The 12422-nt window shown below is 41.6% G+C and overlaps 1 protein-coding gene across 3 annotated transcripts in view; it reads right to left on the reverse strand.

The window, feature by feature from the left end:
• Positions 1 to 12422, reverse strand: part of NFKB1 (nuclear factor kappa B subunit 1) — a 110034-nt gene that overhangs the window by 24390 nt on the left and 73222 nt on the right. For all 3 annotated transcript variants that reach the window (XM_074343173.1, XM_074343171.1, XM_074343180.1), the window contains exons 7-11: positions 10377 to 10540; positions 8395 to 8553; positions 6926 to 7030; positions 6030 to 6121; positions 4038 to 4176 (exon numbers count right to left, since the gene is read on the reverse strand). In XM_074343173.1, coding sequence (XP_074199274.1) covers positions 4038 to 4176; positions 6030 to 6121; positions 6926 to 7030; positions 8395 to 8553; positions 10377 to 10540 — 659 coding nt within the window. The remainder of the gene's footprint in view (positions 1 to 4037; positions 4177 to 6029; positions 6122 to 6925; positions 7031 to 8394; positions 8554 to 10376; positions 10541 to 12422) is intronic.

Raw genomic sequence — 12422 nt, forward strand, 5'->3', positions numbered from 1 at the left:
CATACTCACCTTCAGAAATAAGTGTTATCTACTGACATGCTTTCTAGCAAAGAGATCATTTGGTATTTGCTATGCACTCCTTTTGACTTATAAAACAGGGACAGTCACTGGTTATATTTCACAGTAAAATGGGAATTTTCAAGAGTCAATTGAAAAAACATTAACTATCCTACAGCCATTAAGATTTTGATGACAAGAAACTGATATGGAAAATTCCACATGACAAGCTTTATTATAAAAGAACCTGCGGCCTGAATTTACATCGACTTGAACGTGGAGAATTTCACACTGGGTTAATTTACGCTTGTGGTCTGCCTTTGACAGTGGACCACGGGAGGCACTACCGAACATCAGCCTATTCTAAAAGAGACCTAAGAGCCACTCACTACAAGCTCTCCTTTCACAGAAGAGGAAGCGTAAGCTACGATGGATCAGGGACCTGAGTGAGGTCAGGGCAGAGGGAAGCTCAGACACAAAGTCTAGCGGGCATTCCATGATATTACGTCACCGTTCTTTGGGAAACACTCGAAAATATCTTTGCTTCCTTTAACAATCATGATTTAAGTTAACAGCTTAGTTCACAAATGCCAATAAAACTTTTAGCCTCTACCACCTTTTGATGTCCATGTGCCTTAAAAGGAAAAAAAATCTTGTTTTTTGGGTTCTAGTTTGCGAGTAAAGATGCCTGCGTTTACCCTGACCATAACTTTCACAACTTAAAGGTTGTGGTTCCATGTCTTCCTAACCTCCGTCTTTCCAGACTGAAGTCATTATGGTCTTTCCTTGCCTTTGTAACAGCGGTTCCTCAACTATCTTCTTCCCTCACCTATCACCCCTCTCTTGTTGATTTTAACTGTCTCTCCGGGACCTAACCATGGGTCCACGAAGTTTTTATGAGATACAATGTCAGTGACCACAGAGGATGCAGAGTTCAGGGCTGGATGATTCTGTACAACAAAAAGGAGTATGAGATATTTCTTTGTTTAATGTCCTACTTGATGGCACCCAACAAGTTACTAGCCTTTTGGATGAGGATGGCAACTTGGCTGGTCAATCAATAACTCAGCTCTCTGATATTTAACGAGCATCTACTATGTGACACAGACTGTTCTAGATGTAGCAATAAACATGGAAGACCGAATGTGTGACCTAAGGAACATTCTTCTACTGGACGTAGGGAGAAGACAAGAGACAAAGTAATAGGTAAGATAATTTTACATATTGATAAAAAATAACTAGAGAATATAAAGCTAGGCGATGAGACAGGAAGTGACTGTAGGGGCTTGGGCAGAGGAAGGTGGACTCAATGACTTCTGAGAAGTGCACACAGTGGTTCCCTGGGTTGTACAGTTTGGATTCATTTTCACACACTTACACTTAACTGGCCTGTTATTTTTCTGGCCAGTCATATGGTTGGTGTGATTATTTCTCCATGTGATTATTTCATCTTGGGATCTTATAATCCAGAAGGTTTTGTAGACTAAGGTAATTTGCTACCTTCAATAAAACAGTTGTAATCTCACAATGACTCAATCACAATACATGTTCACCATTCTTTCTGTGGAGCTCAACTGCTAACTCTTATTTTTCCAGATGGTTCTTTTTATATTGTTTGTATTGTACAGCGCTTTCAGTCAATGACAGTCAGGAAGGTAAGTGTTTGAAGGATAAAGGTGAGATTCTGAACTTTCGGGAGACCCCATTCTCTCACCCCAGCACCAGACAGCTCCCACTGTACGAGGGTGGGGATGGAAGCGACAGTCTGAACGCACCGCCGCACAGACACCAGTGGGGAAGGGGCACAGGCAGCTGGAAACTCAGCGCAGCTCTGACTATTCCTAGGCTCACACATGTGTGGGTAATCTGGGTTGCCTTTTTGTTTTTTACATGATTCTCTGTGTTAGAAAAATTGACATTATTTTGAAGACATCATTTAGGAGAAGAAATCTATTTTTTTTTCCTTCAGAAAGTCCTCCATACCCCTCAAATTGCCATGTTCCTCTCCTGTGTCTACTTTTAAAGAAGGGTGTGCAAATTTTATGCAGACGGCGGCACTCAGCAGACCTCGGGCAGTTCCTGGGAGGGGAAGTGAAGAGAAGTGAGGCAGCTTCTGGGGGAGCCGCGTGGGCAGGGCTCTCCACCTCCATTTTAACCAGAGTCTCTCAGGTTTCTATACTGGGACTTTACACTAAATTTCACATGGAGAGAAAAAAAGGCTCTTCTGCTGACAGTGTTTTCAAACCGCCAGTAACGAAACGCACTATAAGTCTGACCCATCAGGAGAGAGGTCACCAGCTCAGAAAAGAAACAAGAACTCACGGAACCGTCTTCTCAACGCTCCTGCCGCAGCGTGAATTCTAGGAAAGGAAAGCCCTCTTCAAAGATGGCCCACCACGCGTTGCCATCACAGGATCAGCAGCGGGTCGCTGCTGTGGCACCTTGTGGGTTCCAGCCTCAGCCAGGACCGGTGCCCTGTGACCATCCCTTTACTGACCTCCCTCCCCAGTCTCACTTCCCTCTAATCCAGGGGCTTCTAGTTTGTTCGTGCCACGGCCTGCTTCGCAGTCTGGTGAAGTCTACGGATCTGGTCTTAGAACCAAAGTTTTCAGTACGTAAAATACGAAACAGGATTACAAAAAACCCTCATTATTTTGAAGTACGATTCTGTCCATGGACCCCTGAGGGCTCGGTGGACTCCAGGCTAACGAGGACCTTTGCACAGTTAGCCATTCTGGGGGCCCGTTACACTCAGTCTGAGAGGACTCTCGATGCTGAGTTTCCCACCCACCCTCTCTGCAGTTCCAGTCCTGCCTTTTGAACAGCTTGTTAGGAATCTGCCACAGGAAGCTAAAATGCAACGTATTTTAAACTGAACTCCGTCTTGGCCCACCCAAATCTACTTTTGCTCCCTTGATTCTTCAATTCAGCCACATCACAACCTTCCCAGGCTGGGATTCCTAGAACCATCTCTGACTCCTGACTCCTCCTCCACGTCCTACCTCAACCAGCACCTGGACCCTCCTGACAGCAGTCCCGCACTGCCTCCTGACTCCACCTTCTGCTTTCCCTCCACTGCGCGAAGACCTGGCCTAACCTCACCACTCTCACCTGGATTCTTGCTTTACTCTTCTCAGTCACTGCTGCCTGGATAGTCTCCTCAGTGTCATGTAAAGAAGTCAGAGCCATCATTCCAAATCCAAACTGGCCTGCTCATCCCCTCTTTCCGCAATCAATACAAAATTCTTCAGGAGCCAATCGCAGCGTCTCAGAGCCTGGCCCAGGCCTTCCTTACCTGCCTTGGCCTGTAGGACTCCATCTCCCTGCTTATAGCGTTCACTTTTCTCTGAATAAACATTAGTTGTTTTAGCTCCTCAAGTTTGCTGAGCCTAGGAAACCCTTTCCTTCTCTGCTTCACACTCAATTACTGAAATATACTCCCAATTTTAAGGACCCTGACAAAGCCTTCTTCTCAGTGGCTTCTTTAGAATCAAGGGTTCTCTTCTCAGCATCCACCTATGTGTTTGTGGATGCTTCACTTTGAGAACTTATCAAAATCATAATTCACATTTTAGCTATTTAAGGAGATTGTTATCTCCCCTTCTCATGTGTCTTTTGTGAGGAAAAGAATGGTTCCTTAATCATTTTTATAGCTCTGCACTGCATGGTGGCTGAGTCCTCTGTTCCGCTGCCTCAGGCCAGGTGACAAGGGGCTGACTCTCCTACACAGCAAGCTTTATCTTCTCATCTCAACTGCCTGAACCCCGAGCTACACAATAAATGATAGACTCTCAGGTTCAAAGACAAATTCCCACATGTCTAAGTCTCATATAAAATCAGTCAAAATAACAATACTTTAAAAGGCTGGACTTCATTCCATGATCCCCGATTAGTGCATTACTTCTTTCTTTTCTAAATGCAAGTACCATGTACCTAGGGGCCAGTTACTCAGGGGCCGTTGGAAGGAGGTGACTACTGGTCTTTTCTAATCAGCTTGTCCTCTCACTGGAACAAGCACAAGAGTTAAACAACCGAGTTACCTTTGATTTCAGGGTAGTAGAGAAAAGGTTTTGGCTCGCTAGTTTCCAAATCAGATTTCCTCCGAAGTTGGACGAACACGGAGGCTGGTTTTGTAATGTTGACATCTTTATACTTTGGAGTTTTGAAGACGATGGCAAACTGCAAGATACAAAGATCCCAGTGTTGAAGGAGGGCTGCGTTTCTGTTCCAGCCATGCTCATCATTAAACACTTTCTTATGCCCAATGTTTAGACACAGTGTACTAAAAAATACAGTACCCTAGAGAAGGTTACAAACTCAGAACTGTACACCCATATATTTTTATTAAATTGCCAGTGTGAAACTGAAATGTAAGACTATGCCAATGCACTGCGAATCTTCATTAGATCACTTGTCTAAAATTTCAGATGCCTTTCAGCTGTAAATAATCACAGGAATAAAATACATTGCATACACCTCCTCTTCCAAATCAGCCTTCAAAGCTGCCAAGATTATTTACAGCAACATCAGAAACACTAGTCGTGGAAAGAGAGAAATGAGGAAGGTGATATTACTACCAGCCTGCAGGCCAGCTGTGAAGAGAGTAAACTCAACGTCGTGAGGGAGACAATATGACAGGGTGAGTGCGCTGTGATGCGAGGATGGCCAAGGCTCGAGGCACAAACAGGGCATTCTCTAACACCTCTGAGACAGCCTCCTCATTCATATCTGCTAGTGCTAGAATAGTTAGGTATCTTTACATTTTTTAGTTGGATTTTTTTTTGACTATGTAATATATTCACAGGGATTAAAGCCTTATAAAATATACATATATAAAAAGGTACACAATGGCACACACTGAAAATTCTCCTTGCCATTCCTGTCCCTCCTACTGTGTGCCTGCCCCCAGAAGTAAACAGAGAAGTTATTCATTTGTTTTGCATTCTTCCAGAGTTTATGCATATATAAACATGAGCATAGAATCTTTTTAATATACACTTTGTTTTATATCTATCTTCTAAAACATTTTCATGTTGTATCTTTGAGATTTTTCCATAGAGTACTCATTCTTTTTAATAACCGCACAATATTCCATCACATGAGTATACCATAATTTATTTAACTAGCCACTTACTGATGTACATTTGGATTGTTTCCAGTTTTGTGTGTGTGTGTGTGAAAACTGTACTCCTCAATCACTCAGAGTAATCATTAAGATGAGGATTCAATATTTTCATCTCTTAGTCATATACTCAACTATCACGGGGAAATCTTGATTTATCATGAGGACATTAGTCTCAACTAGAAGACTCCTCCTTTCAACACTTTCCATTAGAATTCTCTTTTAACAGGTCTCCTCATAATTACTCGGCTAGAGCACTGTTATGGATGAACTCTGTCCCCCCCAAACTCATGTGCTGAAGCCCTAACCCCTAGTGTCACTGTATTTGGAGATAGGGCTTTTATGGAAATAATTAAGGTTAAACGAGGTCATGAGGGTAGAGCCCTGACTGGATAGGATTAGTCCTCTTAAAAGAAGAGACACCAGAGACCTTTCTCTCTCTGCCATGTGAGGACACAGCAAGAAGATGGCTGTCTGCAAGCCAGGAAGAGAGCCCTTACCAGGAACTGACCCTGTCAGACCTTGATCTGAGACTTCTGGTCTCCAAAACTGTGAGCAACAAATTTCTTTTGTTTCATCCATCATGCATATGGTATTTTGTTATGGAAGCTTGAACAGACTAACACAAACACTTAAATTTCTGCTAAAGGACTTGGGGGCCACTGCCCTGTGGCTAGGTAACTGGACACCCAAATGAGATGTCTTGCCAAGGTCTCAAAGCTGACAGTCTAACAGAGCCTTGCCCATAATTCTACGGTAGGTAACTTTTCTGAAACACCTGCAAGACATAGTGTTTTTCATTAAAGTTAAATAAATATCTTTTTTTATGTATGGAAAGTAAGTACTGAATTTCAACACTGCAGAAAATGTAAAATCATCATCATCTTCATCACCATCATCATTCACTTACTTGTCTATGAACATCTGTGGGGGAAAAATCTCCAAATCCTTCCCAGATTCCACCATTTTCCTCCTCTTCATAAAATCGAATCTGGATGTCATCTGCAAAAGTCACATTCAGGTGTGTAATTTCATATAGTCTAATAACATTTATGAATGTGATGAAAAAAAAGCCGGTTCAAGATTCTACCTACTATGTGCTTAAACTTTTTTGAAAACAATTAACAAAACAGACTTTTGAATTACTTAAAATTTTTAGTGAAATTTTTTATTAGGGGCCCCTACTAACGGGCCCCACGTGTCATTTACGGTGACAGAATACCAGATTTACTTATTCAGTCTGAGTTTTCTCTTAATCATCCTTTCACCTTCTCATTTCTCTCTCTCTAAACAAATTCACTCCTGAGAAACGTGAAGGACAGTGAGGAATATCAGAATCCCAAAAGGTGGGTCAACTTGATAAAGATTTAAATAGGAATATTTAACTTCTATAAAGTTTACTATGTAGCAGACACTGTTCTAAGTGATTTTATATGTATGTGTTAACTGATTTAAACCTCACAGCCCTATGTAAAGACTTTATTGTGTGTGTGTGTGTGTGAGAGGCACAGACCATTACTCATTTATTTAGTTTGACTAAGTTCAGATACCAAAGCGTAAAGTACAAAAACTCTGCAGTATCACTGATTGTCTTATTTTTCTTCACTTCCTTTAAAAATTTTAAAATGACTTATTTGGATTAAAAAACAAGATGGACAACTTAAATTTGGTAAGAGACGAACTGTGTAAATTTTTAAAAGGAGTTTTACGGCAGAACAAGGATATTACTGGGCCCACTGCCAAAAAGTGACTCAAAAAAACACTTAGAATTATATTCCACATCTTGAGATCAGAGCATATATTTACCTTTCTGAACCTTGTCACAGAGAAGATAAATCTCTTCCCCTCCAGTGACGCATCCAGCTGTCCTGTCCATTCTTACTATTTTCAAGTTGGACGCGTTGGGGGCTTCTGTCCAAAGAAGAAAAACAACAAACACCACGACTTATCCTCAGCTTCACATGCCTCTCTCATAAGGGAACTTGGCTTTAGCATACCCTAACCAAAAGAAAGTTTAAACAGATGCTTTCACTCCGATTGCCTTAACAAGGATATGAATAAAACAAAAATGCCTTCTGAAACCCTCAGAGCACTTCGCAGGCGTGGTTCATTCACTGTCACCAAAACAGACGAGGCACAAAGAAGCAGTACTTGTTCCTCCCGCTAACACAGTAAGAGAGACTTACAGAGAAAGAGAAAGAGCTTTCCTGATGTTTCAGGAAGGACTGAGCTAAAAGATTGTGGAATTTCAACTAGGTCAAGACTTTAAGCCCAAACTTACTTCTATGATACTGATACACCATTTTACAAGAGTCCTAGAAATTTAGGAAAAGCACAGCTTTCTTAAACTATTTATTAATTTTTATTCTACAGAAAAGAAAAATGGAGATGTTATATTTCTTTTCCCGAAACTAAATTAGAATTCTGTGTGGTTAGGGGGCAAAAGTTTTGTGTGTAATAGTATAAAGCTTCCTTTTTTTTTTCTCCCTCCAACAGCTGCATTTTAAGGTGATCTTTGGTGTACAAGTCTACATTATTTTATAACGCTTTCACTTCCCTTCAAACTTGTTTAAATTAGAGAAATCAGTTAGTTATTGTAGTTGGGGAATGGAGTTTTCTACTTCCACCAAACTCTACAACCTTTCAAAGAACCTATATACTGCCCTTTTAGGCTTTTGGGAAATATCTGTTTAATAAATCCCATGCATATCAAATAAGAAATTTGCAAAGTAGATGCTGAAGACCACTGTAAAACTCTTTTTAAAAACTCCAGAAACTATACACTGAAACAGAATTTTGAAGCCACAAAATATCTATATTACTTATTTAGTTAACTTGAAATTCCTATCTTGATAAAGCTTTAGTATGCCAGAATGAAAACGGATTCAGAATAAGAGCTGTCTTTTATTAACTTCTCTTCAGAGCCCTGTTGAAAACAACAGATACTTTCCCTGTCTAAGAGTACCAACAATACATCCCCATGGCAAGGAGTTCATAAATCATAAGAGATTTGGCACTGCATGTAAAAGACTAAAATGCACATCTGAGGAAGATTTATCAAGCACCTCACAATATTTCACCTTTAATCTTGACATCAGCTTTTTAAGCCAAATTTCAGTATTCTCATTGCATAGATGATAAACATGAGGCTCCAAGTGATCAAGTTACTTGCCCCAGGAATTGGAGCTAATCCATAACTGCCAGGGCAGGGCTGGAAGTCTGTTCTCCACCCACAGGACAGACACCAAGTGGCCCCCCCTCAGTCAGGCACTCACTGCTGTCGTAGATGGCGTCCGACACCACGGGTTCCAGGCGCCTCGTGAAGCTGCCGGTGCTGTCTGGAAGGAAAGCTGTGAACATGAGCCGCACCACGCTGAGGTCCATCTCCTTGGTCTGCTGAAGAGCTGCCTGGCGGATGACCTCCTTTTCCCGATCTGGGATCAGACAACACAGGGTATTCGTGCCCAGGAGAAGAGCAGAGCATGAACATTTTAGATAGGATGCTTTTATAAAGCCCAAATAAAGAACATCAGCTTAAAACAAAAATCTGGTTTTTTATTTTGAAATTCTTCATATTGCTAAATAAAATTTTAAGAGCTGTCTATTTATGTCATCTAAAATCAATGGCATCAAAAGAAGGCCTGCATTTTCTCTGGATAACAGTCAAAACTGCCCTCCATGAGTCAAACCGCCTCTCTCCTTTCCCATCTTCCCCAGCCTCTCCCTTTCCTCCCTATGATAAGAGTTAAAAACACACAGGATGTGACGGAATGCAACACAGTAAGCTGACTCTGCCTCAATTGTGCTGAGGAATGGGAAAGTCAGCATTTCAAAAGCTCTTTGGGCCCAGGCTCTGTGAGCATCCCACAGCACCTACCATGGTACCTGGCACACAGCAGGTACCTGAAAAGTGCTTCTGAAGGAACCGAATAACTCAGCTGCACTTGGCTCCTTCCCTCCTGATGGAGCTCTCATGATGATGGACATAATCACACTTAACTTATCATAAGAGGTGATAACTTCAAGCGATAAATACTATACAAGAGCTACAGTTGAAGTGATACCAAACTGCAAAGGAAGGGAGAATCTGGAGGCTCTGGAGCAGAAGAGTCACTGCTCTAAATCTTGAAGGGATGGTAGAACCTGAGCTTATGAAGAGAATGAATCAAGACATCTCAGGGCGAGGGATGAGCAGGAACAGAAAGAATGTGCCAAGGAGCAGAGGTGAGAAATCACGGCGCTTCTATGGAGTAGTTCAGGTTGACAAGAAGGGGCATAGTGGGAAACAGAGCTGGAAATGCAGACTGGGGCCAGCTCTTGGGAGGTCTGACGCTAGTGTACAGAATTTGGATTTTGTGGGCAACGGGGAGACACTGAATAGAGGTGACATGTAGACTTTAGTAAGGTCCATCTGGTTGTCGGGCATAAACTGGATTAGAAGTGGGGAGGGACAAGACAGAGCAATGAAAAATGGAGTGAGGAATGGAATCCCAGAGAGCACAGAACAGCTGGGCCACGAACTGGATGGAGATGCAGCAGGGGTGGGAAGGAGGACTCAAGGGTGATGTGAAGTTCTGAGAATGACTATCAGAGGATGGACCATGTTTAGTGGAAACATGATGGTTGGTTTTGGATCCCCTGAGTATGAGCTGATGGCCAGACTAAAGGACAGCATATAAAGGCAGGAATGGCATGTGTGGTGGGACAAAGACTGGGGTTGAAAGAAAAAACATAAGACAGGGAAACATGTAGTCATAGCATTTTTTATGATACAGAGGGTAGCTTATAATGTGCCTAAAGAGCCCAAAGTAAGAAAAATTCCTTACAATAGGGTGAGCTGGGGTAGGTATAACAGGGGAGGTGTTCTTTGAATTCGGTCTTGAATTCTGAATTGGTTTCGAAAGGTTGAAAAGGGAAGCATGGGGTGTTTTAGGTAGGAGAAGATACATACAAAGTATAAACACGCATCAGTGTTCAAGGGGCAGTGATGGGGGAGGTGCGTACAAGGTGGGATGGAGATAAAGCTGGAAAGGGGGCTGGGGCCAGGCTGTGAGGTCTTTGTATACTAGGCTACGGAGGTGTCTCAATTTTATTCTAGAAACAGCAGGATGCCACCAATGGTTTCCAGGCAGGGAAAGGGTGGGAGTGGCTTGGGGTACAGACTGGGAGGAGAAACCTGCAGATGAGAACACAGTCCACACACGAGAAGGGAGAGCCAGAGCTCTCCAGGGAGCGGGGCTGGGAGAGGGACGCTCACCTGTGAGCTGCCGGTCTCCTCCACCTTCTGCTTGCAAATAGGCAAGATCAGGATGCACCAAAAGTCCGGGATTATAGCCCCTTATGCATGCCTCCATCATTCGTGCTTCCAGTGTTTCAAATACTTTTTTCTTTGTCACATGAAGTATACCCAGGTTTGCAAAGCTGGAGAAAAAACAGTAACAGCAGCAACAACAAAAACAGCCAAAGGTCAGGCAGTGACTGGAGACCTGGTTTCACCTGAGCAAAGTGGATTTAAAGAAAATGCACAGGCCCTCAATCGCTGGGGCCCACACTAAATTCAAACACATTACTATTTCTGCAATGAAGCATATAAAGGAGATTCACTAAATGGAATGATAGAGACTGTAACTAGCTGAACATCAAGTCAGGTGGGGCTTTGCCACCAAATGAGTGTGTGGTACACACAGAAAAATCTTTCGGTTTTCAAAACTTATTAGACTTTCAAATTATGATTAAGGGGATAGGGTTATATATGTACATATATCTTAATAAGAAAGTTTACCTAGATTCATTTTAAAGTATTTTCTAGGAGAGTTGTATAAAAAGAATTTTTAAGTCCAGATACACTAACTTTTCTAACTTTTTTAAAAGAATACAAAAAATACCATAGTTGGTAGATTTTTTTTTTCTTCTGGCTCATTAGTGAGTTTCCAGGTGGGATTTAAAGTCTATCTGGAACCCATCTTCTCCTGGGCTGTCTATAAAGTTATAATTATTTATTACCACTAGAATGTCTAACTCTACACGTACTCAGTCTTGAGGTATACCTTTAATCAGGGATGAAGAACCTTTTACATTGTGAAGGCTACATAACTATAGAATAAAATATGTTAATATGCTAATTAAAGCAATTAAAGAATTTTTAAGAAAATACATAAAATGCTTCAGCCATTCATTTTTTTAAAAAATAAAGTACAATGAAACAAAGAAGTTTACTCAATAAATGTAATACAACAAACAAACAAAAAAGGACTTTACCCAGGAGACTCATTCATTCAATAAATATTTATTTTGCTCCTTAGTACCAGGCAGTGTCCTGGTGCTTCTGTCAACAGTAGAGGAATCCCTACCTTCATAAAGTTTATATGCTAGTGCAACAACAGAGAGGAAACAAACAAGTAAATTTTATAATAAAATTAAAAAGGTAATAAATGTTAACAAGAAAAATAAAGTAGGAATGGGAACAGCCAAGGCAGCAGCAGAAGGCATGAAACTTAAAAACAGGGAGAGGCCAGAAAGGGCCTTTTTGCAAAGGTGTCAACTGAACAAAGACTTGAAGGAAGTGAGGGGTGAGACGTGGATATATGGAAGAAGAACACTTGAAGCAGAAGGAACAGCAAGTGTAAAGACCCTGAGGTAGGACCATGCCTGGTGTCCAGAAAACAATGGCAAAGAGGCCAACGAGGCTGGAATGAGATGAATAAGGGGTCAGCAGTAAGTGAGGAATTCAAAGAGGTAAGTGGAGGCACAGATCTTTTAAGCTTGTAAGCTTTGTAAAGACAGTTCTTTTCCTCTGGCTTTTACACAGAAAGAAAAAAAAACATTAGTAGAGAAAATATTATGACAACTGGATGAATGAAATAAAGAATAAGATAACATTGGAAGAACAGATAAACTAGGGAAAGAAAATACAGGAGGTGAAGGTGGAATGAGATGAGCACTCACACAGAGGATCAGAGACAGAATGAGACGTGTGCAGAGACAGTGATGAAAAAGAGTGGGACAGCTAAGACACACAGATCAGAAAGTACACACCAATAGAATGTAAGTTCCTTGAGGGCAGAGATCTCCAGTGTCTAGAACAGAGCTTGACAACTGGGTGTCTAGGAAATGTCTGCTGCATAAATGAATGCATGAATGAATTCAGCACAGAAAAATAAGCAACATGACATACAGGTGTGCATGGAGGCACAGGTAGATTTTCACAAACAACACTTCCATCTTTTTGCCTTTTAGGCCTTACTCCTATACAGAACATCCACAACTGCTGGAAATGAGGCTGTCTCCTAGGCAACAGCAAGGG

Source organism: Camelus bactrianus, chromosome 2 (genome assembly GCF_048773025.1).
Source record: "Camelus bactrianus isolate YW-2024 breed Bactrian camel chromosome 2, ASM4877302v1, whole genome shotgun sequence".
In the NCBI taxonomy this organism is placed as follows: domain Eukaryota; kingdom Metazoa; phylum Chordata; class Mammalia; order Artiodactyla; family Camelidae; genus Camelus; species Camelus bactrianus.